We start from the raw sequence: 14,523 nt of genomic DNA, 5'->3' as shown, positions 1-14,523 counted from the left end.
GGAAGAGAGAAGGCTATTTGATCCATGGACCTTCTTGTTGTGAGGTGATGGTGCTAACCACTGCACCATCTTGCCAGGGAAACATCTGTTTTTTGGTTGTTGTTGTTGTTTGTTTGTTTTTTTACAATTGTTTGTTTAGTTGACTTTTAAATGTTTTCCTTTATATTTACTATTAACTACTACTAAAATTATGTTCACTGCTGTAACAAAAGAGTATATTGTATACTCAACTTGTACATTCCTGCCTTTTAACACTTCTGCTTTAATTTAAAGGAGAGAAAATAAAGAAATAAATCATGGCAGTTTGATTTATTAGAATGACAGTTTGAGAGTGAGCAGATTCTATTGTATACAGATGGATGACATGCAGCAGGAGCATACACGAACATATGAACATTTGAGACAAACAGGGCATGAAGAAAGTGAAGATGAGAGACTCACACACACATAAAAGCATCAACAACAAGAATAACAGTCTTCTATAAATTCTCCCAGACTGACCGCTTCTTCCCTAATAACTACACAAACTAAACATCCCTGCCAGGTTGCAGTCAGGTCGTCTGGAAACACGAGAGTGGATAGAAATGCAGAAACCATTTGCACGTTTTGCTAAATGGACGGATTCTGTGAGCAGCGGCAGTGGATTACACTTCCAAACTAGAAAGCTCTGTGACAATTACAAATTTTAACAGATATAACATTGTTTATGATAAGTTTGATTATCCAGTGTACCCCGCTAGAATATCACTTCATATCTGATGCCACAGTTCAGAAATTGCAGATATGTAGAAACGCTGAACAGAGAAGAGTGTCTCTCTGAAATGTGAACGTTTGGTTTGTTGACACTCTGTTAAACATGGCTTAGCATCTATAGGTAACTGTAGTGTCAAATTAAACATTGGTCCTCAGATGCACAATCCCTCCTTCTGATACACTAAAAATCAAGTCAGTCTGTTCTATTTGGCATCACTGTTTGGCCTTTCATGTTCTAAATCTATTCGATTGCCTCACATTTTACGCAATATAAACATGTTGGGTTCTCTAAACCGGTTACTTTCACAATTTCTCTGTAATTTCACCAGCCACATTTTTCTACTTTTCATCAAGGCCAAGCCAGCAGCTACATTTTACATAAAAACCCACTGTATATATATTTATAAGTGTATATATATGTATGTATGTATATATATATATATATTAAAAATCAAAAAAAGTCATACACATTACACACTAACCACATTAACACAAGAATTTGCTACCCGTTTCCCTGTCAGCATATAAATTATGTTAAAATGTGTCATGCTTGATATCAACAGACGCGGAGAGAAAAACTTCATTCAGAGGGGAGCAGACAAAAAGTCTGCAAAGGACTGAAGGTGGAGATTTGAAAAAAATCAACAGGGCTTCTTTTGAGACTGAGAGCACCTTTGTCTCAACTTCTGAGACATAAACAGTGTTTCACTGGTAAAAATGACAACATGAAACACACTGGAGAAACAAAAGATTGAAATTATCTGTGGAATACAGATGTGTCGCATAACAGAGGTATATAAATTAACAAAAGGGCTGAAACATAAAGAATGTACAAACTGGCCTCAGTGTATAATTACCAAAGAGTAGGTGTTATGATATAATAAATAACAAATATAATCTGCCTCATCTTTCAGTCTAATATCAGCTCTCTTGTTCAATTGTGTTTTATACAAGCCGGCCAATAAATACAATTCAAACACAACAAATAAAAATCCATCACAAAATATTCAAGTTTTAAACTAAAATCAAAATCTTTGAATGAGCAGCAGTGCATGCAGATTTTCTGGTCCTGTATAAAGTAAGGCACCAGAGGTTTCCAAAATTCACTTGGTATACAGAGTATACGTATAAAACAACAAAAATCTTCAAGTGTATTAAAGGCAGTCTATGAGAGTGCATACAACAGAGACTGGAGTCATGTGGAGTCTTCGGTTTTCAGGCTTAAGCTGAGCCGGTCACCTTCTGCAGCAGAGGGATCTGCAAAAAAATCGAACAGATTATTTGTAAGGCTTAACTGAAGTACAACCTCGCTGGTTTCAGCGTCCTTTAGGTTCACACTGGAAACAAAAACTTAAATCCAACACGCTGAATCACAAAGGTTAACAGGAACGCATCATATATAAAATGATATAAAGATGTTACCTTCGACAAATCCACTCCAGTGAGAGCGTTGACCGACACAGGAAGTTCGGCCAAAAGGCGGTTCAACTCGCCTGTCACGCGGCTGCCCTCGCCACTCAGAATGACAATTTCATTCGTCCTGGCTAAGGGCGCCGCCACTTTGGAAGCAATCTGCAAAGACATTGTTAAGCATTTACAGTAAGATGGAAATAATCCAGCTCTGGTGTTTTATGTGACATGTTAGACTAGCCTAAAGAAAAATACCAACTTTTTGTTCTGTTGAAGGTTTCGACATGGCCAAAGCTTCATTATACATTAAATAACCCATACCTAATCAAATATCAACACTTTTCCAGGTCCATTAAACTTAAATCAGCTGGAAGGCCGATTGTTTTGAATTTGGTCCACCATTTCTGGACTTTTTGCTAACTGCCATGGGACAGCAGGCTTGTTGCCAGAGAATGTGAGATCATAAGATTTGGGGAATCTGCACTTCTGCCTCTGACAAATCTCTCCAAGTGTGCCAAAAATGGCTTGCATTTCATACTTGTTGTTCCTAGAGTATTTAAAAGTAGAATGGGAGGGAGAGCCTTCAGTTTTCAGGCCCCTCTTCTGTGGAACCAGCTTCCAGTTTGGATTCAGGAGACAGACACTATCTCTACTTTCAAGATTAGGCTTCAAACTTTCCTTTTTGCTAAAGCATATAGTTAGGGCTGGACCAGGTGACCCTGGATCCTCCCTTAGTTATGCTGCAATAGACGTAGGCTGCCGGGGATTCCCATGATGCATTGAGTTTTTCCTTTCCAGTCACCTTTGTCACTCACTATGTATTAACAGACCTCTCTGCATTGAATCATATCTGTTATTAACCTCTGTCTCTCTTCCACAGCATGTCTTTTATCCTGTCTTCCTTCTCTCACCCCAACCGGTCGCAGCAGATGGCCCCGCCCCTCCCTGAGCCTGGTTCTGCCGGAGGTTTCTTCCTGTTAAAAGGGAGTTTTTCCTTCCCACTGTTGCCAAAGTGCTTGCTCATAGGAGGTCATATGATTGTTGGGTTTTTCTCTGTATCTATGAAGCGCCTTGAGGCGACTTATGTTGTGATTTGGCGCTATATAAATAAAATTGAATTGAATTGAATTTTGGGGGAAATGAGTACTCAAAGTCAAAGGGAGAGAAATCTGATGGGAGGTGAGCTTAAAGTGTGTTTGTGTGGCCAAAGCACTGCATGGCACCTGCCACAGTTCAGGTTGTTTCTCCTGAATGTCTTCCCCTCAGACGCTTCAAGACCTTACAGCAGATCTGAGCACCGACAGTCTCACTCTGGGGGATCGATTCAAAATGCATAACTCTGTGAATTTACAAAAGCAAACAGAAATATCAGCTAGCATGCTAGCACAAAACGATCCTCCAAATGAAAGTTAAGTGAGTTTGGCGCAGGAGGGGAAATCCAACAGAAGTCGATGTTTGCTTTCTGCAGATGGCTGAGGTTGACAGCAGTGCTGGAAGCAGTACAGATGGATTTTTTTAATAGACTGGGGTTATGGTTCTTTGCGATCACCCATTGTTGAATTCTTAGTAATAACATTTGTGCCAAATCGTTAAAAGCAACCAAAACGTGATGAAACTGAAGTGATGAAAAACTTGTGCTTAAATTCACGTGGACATAAAAAGAAAAATGCTTCCAATTCATCAACCTCGGGCCGGGTGATGCTTGTAAAATGACATCCAAGTTCTTCTCTTCCTTTGCCTGAGCTGTATGAGCACATATCTGTGTGTTACCTTAGGCAGGGCCTCGAGGACCAGAGCTGTCTTAGCTGCATCTCCGTACTGCTCGTAGGCCTCAGCCTTCAGTCTCATCTTCTCAGCCTCGGCCTTTCCCACCGCTTCAATCGAGCTAGCCTCCGCCTCACCGACCTTTTTGATCTTCTCGGCCTCAGCCTGGGCAATCAGCACTTTCTTCAGCCTGAAGCAGGGAAACATTAAAGTTATATTTGCTGTTATCAAAATCACTTCCTGAGTGGGTAGGATGCAACTTTTTTGAGACAATTTGCTTCTTAGTGATGTGTCATATGTTAATCTGTCTTCATGCACAAGTTTTGGATGGTGGGATAGTTTTTACAGCTTTCCTTTCTCAAATAAAGCCCACAGCAGCACACGATAAATTTCAAATCTCTTTTGCTCTGCTTCTACGGGTGGATGCACAGGAATATCAGCTTTTTGCAAATCAGTACAATTAGACATGCACAGACCTTTTCATACAGAGCACCTGGAAATTACACGATACATTTCACTTCAATAAGGAAAAACATATATGGAAATATATCGTTAAAAACACAGTCATGCTTCCTTAGTCCAAACTTTCCAGGTGTTTGTTTTGTAGGATTCTGCAGGGATTAAACCAACAAAATAAATATATATTTTACATCAGGGAGGTAATGTGCTGCTAATCATGTCTGACGAGAGCTGTGGTACATTCTTGGGGATCTTGCCATTTCTACGCATTCCTAAATCTGACTGAATGTCTTTTCACTCACTTCTCGCCCTCAGCCAGCTGCTGCATTTTATAGGCCTCGGCCTCAGCAGGCCTCTTTACAGTGGCAATGAGCTCCTTGTCTGTCCGGTCAATCTCCTTCTCCTCAATTGTAATCTCCTTCTTCCGCTGCACCACTTGGATCTCAATCTCCTCCAGCCGGATCTTTTGCTGCTCTTTGGCAGCCTGCAGCTCGTATGCCAGCTGGGCCTCTGCTTTCTGAAAACATCAACACAGAGGTGGTCTAAGGCATTTACATCTGAGGCAACAGTTTCTGTTTGTGTTGACACGTGCACATTTTGAAGTTTTAATTTAATACATTACTTCAGATCAAAAGAGCACATGTTGTTTTTCTGATTTTAATCACTCTAACTGCAGATTTCAGGTAAATTGTTTACACACCATGTGATTTAATACAGACTGGCACTTTTTGGGAACAGCCATAAGTTTGGTTAAAGCAGTGTATAATACAGTATAATAACAAGTATTTTTATTTGAACTGTACACAGACAACCTGTAAGTGCAAACGAAACATTCAGTACCGACCCTAGCATTGACTTCTTGGTTGAATGAAGCTTTCTGCAGCTCCAGTTCTCGTTTGGAGTCAGCCATCTTGGTGTCAGCCTTGAATTTAACATCCATCATCTCCTTCTTGCATTCGGCTTCCTAAGGTGATAATAAAGAAACAGCTGTGAACAGCTGGTCTCTGTGCACGGAAGAATCAATTTCAAGCTTGCTAGATTTTCTTACCCGTATCCCAGCATCCCTCTCTGCCTCGGCCACACCGATGTCTGCATCCCTCTGGACAGCTGCAATCTGGGTCTTTCCAAGGGAGCTCAGGTAGTCCAGTTTATCATACACATCCTTTGAAAACACAGAACCACAGGACACGTAACATTAAACTGGGTGTGGCGTATATCAACATCTTTCATGTGATTAACAAGGTTACGAAGCCAAAATAAAACAGAACATACAGATTAAAAAATGCTGGGCCTTTGTGGGTGCAAAGAAAGCAGATGATAGGGTGGCACTCAAACAGCCTCATTTCTACATGTAACATTCAATCATATTTTAAAGTCCAGAATCTGACGTGTTACAGAAATCCTGACATGGACTAAAAGATGTTACAGAAATGGACTTTGGGTTTCAGCAGAGCACTAACCTCAGCCGCTCTGTCCACACCACACACTTCAATTAGTTCTAATGAGCAACAGTGAACTCCACAGGGTGAGTCCAGTCAATTATAAAAACCAGTTAAACTCATTAGGATTGACTACTCTAATAACCAGCAGCATCAACAGCTCAGAGAAAGACCTTTTTCAGTTTCAGTAATATTACAAAACTACAGTCTAAAAAGAAAGATGGGAAGGCTGCTGATTAATGTTTGAACGACTGTCTGTCCCACGTGTCGCCGTCTCAGTGTCGCATTTCTTCTGACTGAAGAAATGTGGCTTAAAGCTAAAGTTTTGATACTCTGCATCATCTCTCTTGCACATCCACACTGAGGCAAAATGGAGAGCACCAACGGCGCTTACATGGTTTAAGTAGTTATATACTTACATGAATACTTAATATTCTTGTTTTTATTTGACTTCTTCTGTTATATTACTCGTTTCATTTTCCTTTAACTCACCTTAATGGTAAAGCTCAGAATCTCGATGCCCATCCTGCCGACGTCAGGAGCTGCTACGTCCCTCACCAGTTTAGCAAACTGATCCCTGTCCTGATAGATCTGCTCCACTGTCAGAGTACCTGCAAAAGAGACACATCGTTCAACATCATTTAGCCTGCAATTCACTTTTAACAAACTACCAGCAGCTCGATGCGGGGCAGCTTTATTTTTGATCCAAATTAATTTTTTTATTTCACGTCACCGCATCAGAAATTTGTCAGAGAAATGCATCACCCCTTGAACTCAAGTAGCATAAATGGTCAGCACAGAGCTGCTGGTACTAATCAGAGATCGACCGGTCAGTAGACCACAGTCTGACGACTGCCAGTGTTCTCAGTCAGCCTCACATATGTCTGAATCCAAGTCTGTGCACATGCTGAAACGAACGGAGGCAAATGCTCAAAATCACAATCAAATTCACACAGTAATTTTAATGTTATTAGTGTGGAAGCTACTCATTTGTGAGTCAAGACAAAAAAAAGTCTGGAGGCCCACCCCAGAAACCCTGGTAAACAACAACTCCAATCACACATTTAAAATCACTCTCGCCCAGCTTAACATTTGAAAGAAGGAAAAGTGCTAAAGCTAAAGCTATCCAGAGCTCAGAAACAGCCACAAGCTAGCAGCCTCAGTATGTGCAGCCAAAGGATCAAATCCATTATGAGGAAAATAGAAAAGAGTTCAAGTCTCCAGAGAAGTTATAAACTGGAAAATGTAAAGTACATAAATCTGCACCACCTGCTTTGTTTGGTATGTCAGGTAAAGGTGGTAAAGGTTTCCAGTAGCAGAAGATTCTTTAACTTTCTGCAGACTGAGGGAAACTGTAAAGTTTAATAATGTCTTTCCTTGTGGAAATAATATTTCACATTGAATAAGCTGGTGCATCTCGAGTACTTATACAGAACTTATATATTACTTTTCTTCTCTAATTCAGACCTCAAACAGAAAAGCTAACACAATATGTATAACACATAAAAGGCAAACTAAGGCTAACTTGTATAGTAAAGTCAGGAACTAATCAATAATCAATTTAATACTTTGCTTCTTTTCCTCTGTTGTATACATGCACGAGGAGCTATTCTGGACTTGTAAACCAAGAACGCTAAAACTATAAATTAATAAAATAACTATGATATTGTTTGAAATAAAATCTATATATGTGTAGTGTTACTGTTGTGATTAGTGTTAACTGTTCACACCTAGAATGGAGCGCAGATGTCCCTCCAGAGTCTGCAGCAGCACACCTTTGATTTCCATTACTGATTTACCCAGAAACTGCTCACAAGCCACTGCCAGCAGGTCCTGCTCCGTCATGACTTTCACCTGAAGGAGACACACTTACAGTGTGTTTACACAGCAAGCTTTCTACACTGAGAAGCAATCATGGCACATGGGCTCAGAGTGCCATCAGTGCAATTTTAAACAATCAAGCAAAGTTCATTTAATTTAAGTCAAGAATTTTGAAAATGAATGTGCTAACACCAACGTTGTTTGGCTAGAAGATGAGCCTGTTAAGAAAATGTAGATAAAAATACAACAACGCCTTTTCATGCTTTTATATGCTGTTTTGACCAGGAACCTATGATACGACTGTAAATTTGATCCAAAATGCCTTTTTTGATGTTTTCTTCTGTGAATGATCAGAAGTGCAGTTTTGTTATAGACAGACTGTGATGCTCTGAGTGTGCCCACCTTTATGTACAGTACTTAACACATTTGCTAGACCATCACCCAGTCCAAGGTTCATGCCACAGCAGTCCTAAATTAACAGTATTGATAATTACCAAAATATTTTTTTCTCTAATGGCTAACTAACCAATATATGCAAGCTCTTTGATCATTATATTTTTCATGCTAAATTATAATTGAATTATTTCCAAAAACGCTGGACAAAAATAATAAGGCACACTTTATTTTTTAATGGAGATGCCAAATTACAGTTATTCCCTTGCATTCCTGAACAAAACAATCGTTTTTGTGGCTAAAGGGGTTCATCAAGTATGTTAAAGTCATTTTACTAAATAAATAAATAAGACTGCTGATTATGAGGCAGTCTGTTGGGAAGCACTGATTGATTTTTCTTTGGAATTACACCATTAGATTATAGGGCCACATTTCAGAAAACATCAGAAAGCACTGCAGCAGAACACGACACTTTTGATAACAGATGATGTTTGACAAATAGGCTCGGCTTGAGTGAGTAAGTGTAAGTGTAAGTGTTTGTGTCAGCGTTCACAGAGAAGACGCTGGGATCTGGTCTTACCTGAGCCACCCCTGTGACAGTGATAGCTACTCCTTCTGCTGTCTCCACATCCTCACATCTTGGCTGCAGAGTCATTATCTCCAGGCTTAGCCTACAGCAACAAACACAGGCAGTTATTAGGCAGCCCAGTCCCGCCTCAAGACTCTGAAACAATAGAGCAACAGGTGGAACCTTTAAATATTTAACACTAAGAGTATTCCTGCCTTCAAATGGGCCTCTGGGCAGTAAGTTTGGGCTTGAGCACAATCATTCCTCACTCAGTAAAAGGCAGTATGTGTTGTGTTATTTAACAGAAATCCATAGATTTACCTGTTATTACTGAACATTTGACAAACACAAAATCCCTTAGTGGAGTAAAAGAAACCAAAATTAGCAAAACTACTGAAAACTGATAAATTCCTGCATCTTTTCCTTGAAAGATCCCAAAATGCAGAAGGAAAACCCTGAGTCTATACCTCATTCTTTATAGTTATGTGTGTGTCTACTGTGCATATAACAATTTGTGTAAGACACTCTTGCAAAAGAGATTTAAAATGTCCTGGACAGTATAATCGTGGTACATGAAAATTTATTTAAAAAACAAAAACAAAACTATAGCAAAATTTTTTTGACCCAGCCAGTCACAGCAGATGGTTGTGAAAGTCTCTTCCGGTTCGGAGCTCTTCCTCTACGCCATCTTCAAGTCTTTATTTATAGGGGATCATCTGACTGCTGAGTGTCTCTATCTGGCATTGAGGAGACCTTTCGTCAAAGTCTTATGAAAAGACACTTTTTACATGATTCTCTGCAGTGCAGTGCAAGTTTCTGTGTGCAGCCTGTTGCAGTCAGACCACATCAGGATCCCCTTCAGTTCGCTTACCAGCCCCGCCTCAGAGCTGAGGACGCCATCATCTCCCTGCTTAATCATGTCTACACCAAACTAGACCAACCGGCAAGCACTGTGAGCGTCATGTTTTTCGACTTTTCCAGTTCATTCAACAGGAAACCTGTGACCCCTGTTTCAGTCCTGGGGGTCGATGTGCACATTGTAAGGGCTACAAATACCTTGGAGTACACATAGATAATAAACTGCACTCTACAGGAAAGGCCAAAGTCGTCTCTATTTTCTGAGGCGGCTGAGGTTTTTAACATCTGTTGAATAATGCTCAGGGTTTTTTTTGTGTCTGTTGTGGCCAGCGCCATCCTCCCTGCTATTGCATGCTGGGGTATCAGGTTGAGATGCCAACAGATTCAATAAACTGATCTGCAAGGCCAGTAATGTTGTGGGGATGGAGCTGGACTCCCTTAAGGCGGTGTCTGAGAGGCGGATGTTGTCCAAGATAAGGACAAAGCTGGACAATACCTCCCACCCACTCCATAACATGCTGGCCAGTCACAGGAGCACGCTCAATGAGAGACTGAGATTACCCATAATGCACCACTGAACAACACAGGAAATCATTCCTGCCTCTGGCTGTACAACTCATCCATCTAATGCACAGTACACAGCGCAATAGTTACACCCTTGATAATTGCACATCCTCTACAGTGAAAATAACAAATAACAACAAAATGTCACCTCTGTGATATTCTGGATATTTATAATTGAGCTTTGTGTATATATTAGAGCCATTTCTTATATTTTGTAAACTTTGGAATATATTGTATTATAATTTAGTTCAGTGTGTTACTGTTTTTGTCTTGGAGCAACTGTAACCATATAATTTCTTTAGGTATCATTAAAGTATTCTGATTCTGATTGCGGTAAGTACACCCCAGGTCAGTATTTCGTATAACCACCGTTAGCAGCAATAACTTGAAGTAATCACTTTCTGTATGATTATCCGTCTCTTTCATCATAGAGGACGAATTTTAGTCTACTCGTCTATACAAGTTTGCCTCACTTCATTGACATTTGCAGATATGTGTTTAAATACATAAGTCCTTACCACAGCACTTGAGTCAGGTGGAGGTCTGAACTTTGGGTCACTGCAACACTTTGTTTTCTTTTTCAGCCATTCTGTTGTAGATTTGCTGACATGCATATCAATCATTGTCTTGTACCACGACTCAAAGCTTTAGCTGTCAGACAGATGGCCTCATATTTGACTCACATACACTTTGGTAAACAGAGGAGTTAATGGTTGACTCAATGACTGCACGGTGGCTAAACTGCCACACCCCCACCACCATGCTTAACAGCTGGGGTAAAGCATTGTATTGATATTCCGTTTGGTTTTCTTCAAGCGTGGTGCCGTGCATTATGGCAAAACATCTCTATTTGGTCTCATCTGTTCAGAGGATAATGCTCCAGAAGTCTTTTAGTTTGTTTAGATGCAGCTTTACAAACCTAGGCTGTGCTGCCATGCTCTTTTTAGAGAGAACAACACTTGGTGTGGGGTGGGGGGGTGTTGCAGTCTTTCAGAGCATTGCAAGGTGCGGTGAATCAGGTGGGATACCCACTCCTGGGGAGATTGTATTAACACTGTGTTAATGATTTGTCGATACACACACCTGAATGATCCTGACCACTACAATGCCAAAACTCCCGCTTTTACAGATGTGCTCACACTTGCTGATGATCAATTAATCAAGCGCACTGAATTTGCAGCACCTGGCTGCTACTTACCCTGTTAATTCCTATGTAGGCATTAAGGCTCTACTTTCTTTTTCACGTGGCTGTAAATAAAACTGAATTGAATTGTATTGAAGAATCAGTACGTTGGGGATGGATCCACCCTGCTTAGTTTCACATTTCAACACACCTGTCCGATGGTTGTGTGAAGCACTTGTTTGCCAAAGAGTTTGTTTACACTGTCCACATGCAGCTGTGTTTTGTTAACTTCCATTCATAGTTTATTCAGACACTGCTCAACACAGAGCTGAAGCACTGCATCTACTTGTGACTAGAAACCGATGTCTCTTACCAGAGAACAAAAACCAGCTTCTTTGCACTTTAAGGCAATTCCCTACTCACAGATCACTTTTGTTTGTTAACAAAAGTGAACTATTAGGATTCAGTTATTCAATTATGACTTGAATTATGAGTATAACAACTTTAGCCAAAGCTAAAGTTAAAATGATGGGATTAAGCATTTCACAAAGGGTTTGCTGACCATTCAGTTCTGTGTAAAATATAAATCCTGCAATAAAACATTTTATCTATGACAACTCACAAAACATTTATGTGAGATATGCACTTAGCACACTGCACATTAAGAGAGCAGAATACATTTAGTTCTCAGTAACACTACCCCAGTCATGTAAGAGGAAATGTTTGTATATAATGTGACTGGAAACACACTGTGTGTAATATGAGACAAAGTGTGGGAGAACAGCTTCCATTCCTCACTTTGCCTTTTGATGGCCTTCAGATAATGCAATTGACTTTCTTGTGGTTAATCTTTTTCGCTGTGGTCTAATTAGAAAGCTTGGTCCATATTATATTTCAAGATAACATTTACATCATTGCTTCTAGCACACTGTCACCTTTGGGCGTCTGAGATGAGCCACCAAGCCCAGGACCATCCTCCTACGACGTAGGTTTTGATATCAGAGCCGCAGCAACCACCTGCGGAAAGAGGACAGCGCCATCAGGACTCTTCAGAAATTCTTTGACTATAACATTAAATGATGCAGTCCAAAGATATGCGCTGAGCTTATTAGGTCCCTGTTAAGCCTTTTTAGCATTGTTTTAGAAAAGTGTTTTACCACTATAATCATTATTGTTCACATTACTTTAAGTAGAGGGCTTGTTCAAAACCTGCCAGTAAAAACAGGTTTTGATAATAAACACAGCATGTGTAAAAGCCAAAGGGGAGAAACACTATGGGGAAACGTTATCCAGCTGTTGTTCTCAAACAAAGGCCATAATAAATACATCGGGTTCTTGAATAATTAAAGTTGAGATTTCAGAGAGTTACCGAATTATTTATTTATTTTCTATTTCCCAGGAACCAATTTTGGCAACCGTGGCTTTCCAATCTGCCTGCGACAGATTTGCGACCTATCCAGCGTGTACCCCGCCTCTCGCCCTATGAGCTGCTGGGACAGGGTCCACCCCACCCAGCCTCTTATATAATGTTTATTTCATATATTTATTAATTAATGTAAGTGGGTGTAAATTGCGACACCAAACTGGCTGTAGGTGTAGATCTAAGGGTGAATGATTTCTGTCTCTGTGCGTTAAGCCCTGTGATGGCCTGGTAAATTGCCTACCCCACCTCTCACCCAATGTCGGCTCCACTCAGCCATGACTCCAACCAGATGTGCAGTTAAGAAAATGAATATTTATCTAATGCCCTTCAATGTGTCTTTTCCTCTAAGAGAAGATTTCTATCAATATGACTTTTTAGTACTCTAATCTAATTGTGTGAATTTAGAAAGGTTGTATGTTCTTCAGATTATACCGTTGAGTTATTTTACACTGGTATACTCTGATGTACATGGGGGGGTCTTTTTTTCTGATATCTCTACCAATTAATTATAGTCATTAAAAGGGCTAGAATTGGTTCAGGATGACTAAACCTGTTACTTTTAGCTACACCATGCTCATTAACGGTGGTAGAAGATGTATTCACATCATTTACTTAAGTAAAAATCCTCCATGGAAAAATCTACTTGAGAAGAAGTACATAAAAATAGCCTTAAAATGCAGTAAAAGTAAAAGTTCTCGGCTACTTCATTAGATTGGTTGGAAGCCAATGATTTCATCTTTAACGATGTGTTTAGAGCTTGTAAAATATTAAAATTAACCCGTTATTGTGACATAAATGTAGACATACCGTTCTCCATTAGCTGTGAAATAAGAAGCACCAAATGGAAATACTCAAGTAGGGAAAATTTCTGCTCAAGTACAATACTTGAGTGAATGCACTTTGTTGATTTTCAAATCCGCTTATTAATAAATCACACTTGTTATCAATAAAACATAAAAACCTGACCTATTCACATATCTGCGTTGAGACGCCGATGCCTTTCAATCACATGATCCAAATCACTGCTAACGCACCGCCTGATCAGCGTCGCAGCTTTTAAGCTCTGAAACCACACGACCGCTAATTTATTCACTTTACACAGTAACTGTGTGCTCTAAAAGCACTGGCTCGCTCTGCACTTATTTTAAAAACCGAATGCCAAACCTGGTTTAGTTTGCCAGCTAATACTATTAGCTACTTTCTCCCCATCCCCGCTAGCTCGCTCCATCAACACGACGGGAAACACCTACCGGAGACCACCAACGCTTCGTTCGGCCCCACAGTTAAACAGCTTCCCATCCTGACTCAGGATAAAAAGGCGAGGGGAAAAAACAGTTAGACTCAGGAGCCCGTTACGGAGATGAAGATGATGATGGTATTATCTGAGGTTTTAAATAAGCGCGAATCGTGTGTTTAAAGAGGCTTCACGTTCAGCACAACAGCAACAACAACACGACCCCGCCCCGCCCAGCGACGACGTACTGACGTCATGCTCTCGACGGCTCGTGTCAAGAATAACTCAAAATTTTTACCAAAACATCTTTTAGTACCCACCTCTTGCTTTGTCCTTCAAAAATTTAAATCTTGCACAATTTCCAAAAACATCTTACAGGATGTAGGAATATGCCTGTTGCGTATATTTGAGTTTGACTACATCAGTGGCATGACCCTCAGTCCTAGTAAAAAAAATATTAAAAATTATTTAAAAAATTGTTTTTCTCCCTATTATATGCACAATGAGTGTGAAAGACCTTCTCCGATGCTTTAATTTGCTATCATATCTTTATTTAGTATGTTGCAGTTTCTAACTGTGGCCACTAGAGGACCGTAAACAGCAATGTGGAAAGCCTGTCCAGGTCAGTTTTTCAAAAAAATATTAATTTCATATAAATAGTCAAGCAAATTGTTTAAAATAGTGAAAGTATAGTTTTTGTCACAAAGTTGATCA

General features: G+C 40.0%; 1 protein-coding gene across 2 annotated transcripts; it reads right to left on the bottom strand.

Annotated features, from left to right (window-relative positions):
- Positions 1-294: 294 nt before the first annotated feature.
- LOC147315150 (flotillin-2) lies at positions 295-14,056 on the bottom strand. 2 transcript variants are annotated; one of them, XM_086262409.1, is made up of 11 exons: positions 13,826-14,056; positions 12,088-12,169; positions 8,620-8,710; positions 7,556-7,679; positions 6,318-6,436; positions 5,435-5,548; positions 5,231-5,350; positions 4,689-4,903; positions 3,934-4,117; positions 2,176-2,325; positions 295-2,010 (listed from the first exon to the last, which is right to left on the bottom strand). In XM_086262409.1, the coding sequence occupies exons 1-11, from the start codon at positions 13,872-13,874 to the stop codon at positions 1,975-1,977; spliced, it is 1,284 nt and encodes a 427-aa protein (XP_086118535.1). In that variant the 5' UTR covers positions 13,875-14,056; the 3' UTR covers positions 295-1,974. The 2 variants fall into 2 exon arrangements, with proteins under 2 accessions (XP_086118535.1, XP_086118536.1); XM_086262410.1 differs by lacking the exon at positions 13,826-14,056 and adding an exon at positions 13,542-13,669.
- Between the last annotated feature and the right edge of the window lie 467 nt (positions 14,057-14,523).

The sequence above is a fragment of the Aulonocara sp. 'chitande type north' Nkhata Bay genome, linkage group LG14, assembly GCF_057382095.1.
Source record: "Aulonocara sp. 'chitande type north' Nkhata Bay isolate Kocher_YH1m ecotype deep benthic linkage group LG14, A_spYH_male_GT1.1, whole genome shotgun sequence".
Classification (NCBI taxonomy): domain Eukaryota; kingdom Metazoa; phylum Chordata; class Actinopteri; order Cichliformes; family Cichlidae; genus Aulonocara; species Aulonocara sp. 'chitande type north' Nkhata Bay.
The sequence above is the reverse complement of the archived record's forward strand: the minus strand, read 5'-3'. Positions and strand labels throughout refer to the sequence as shown.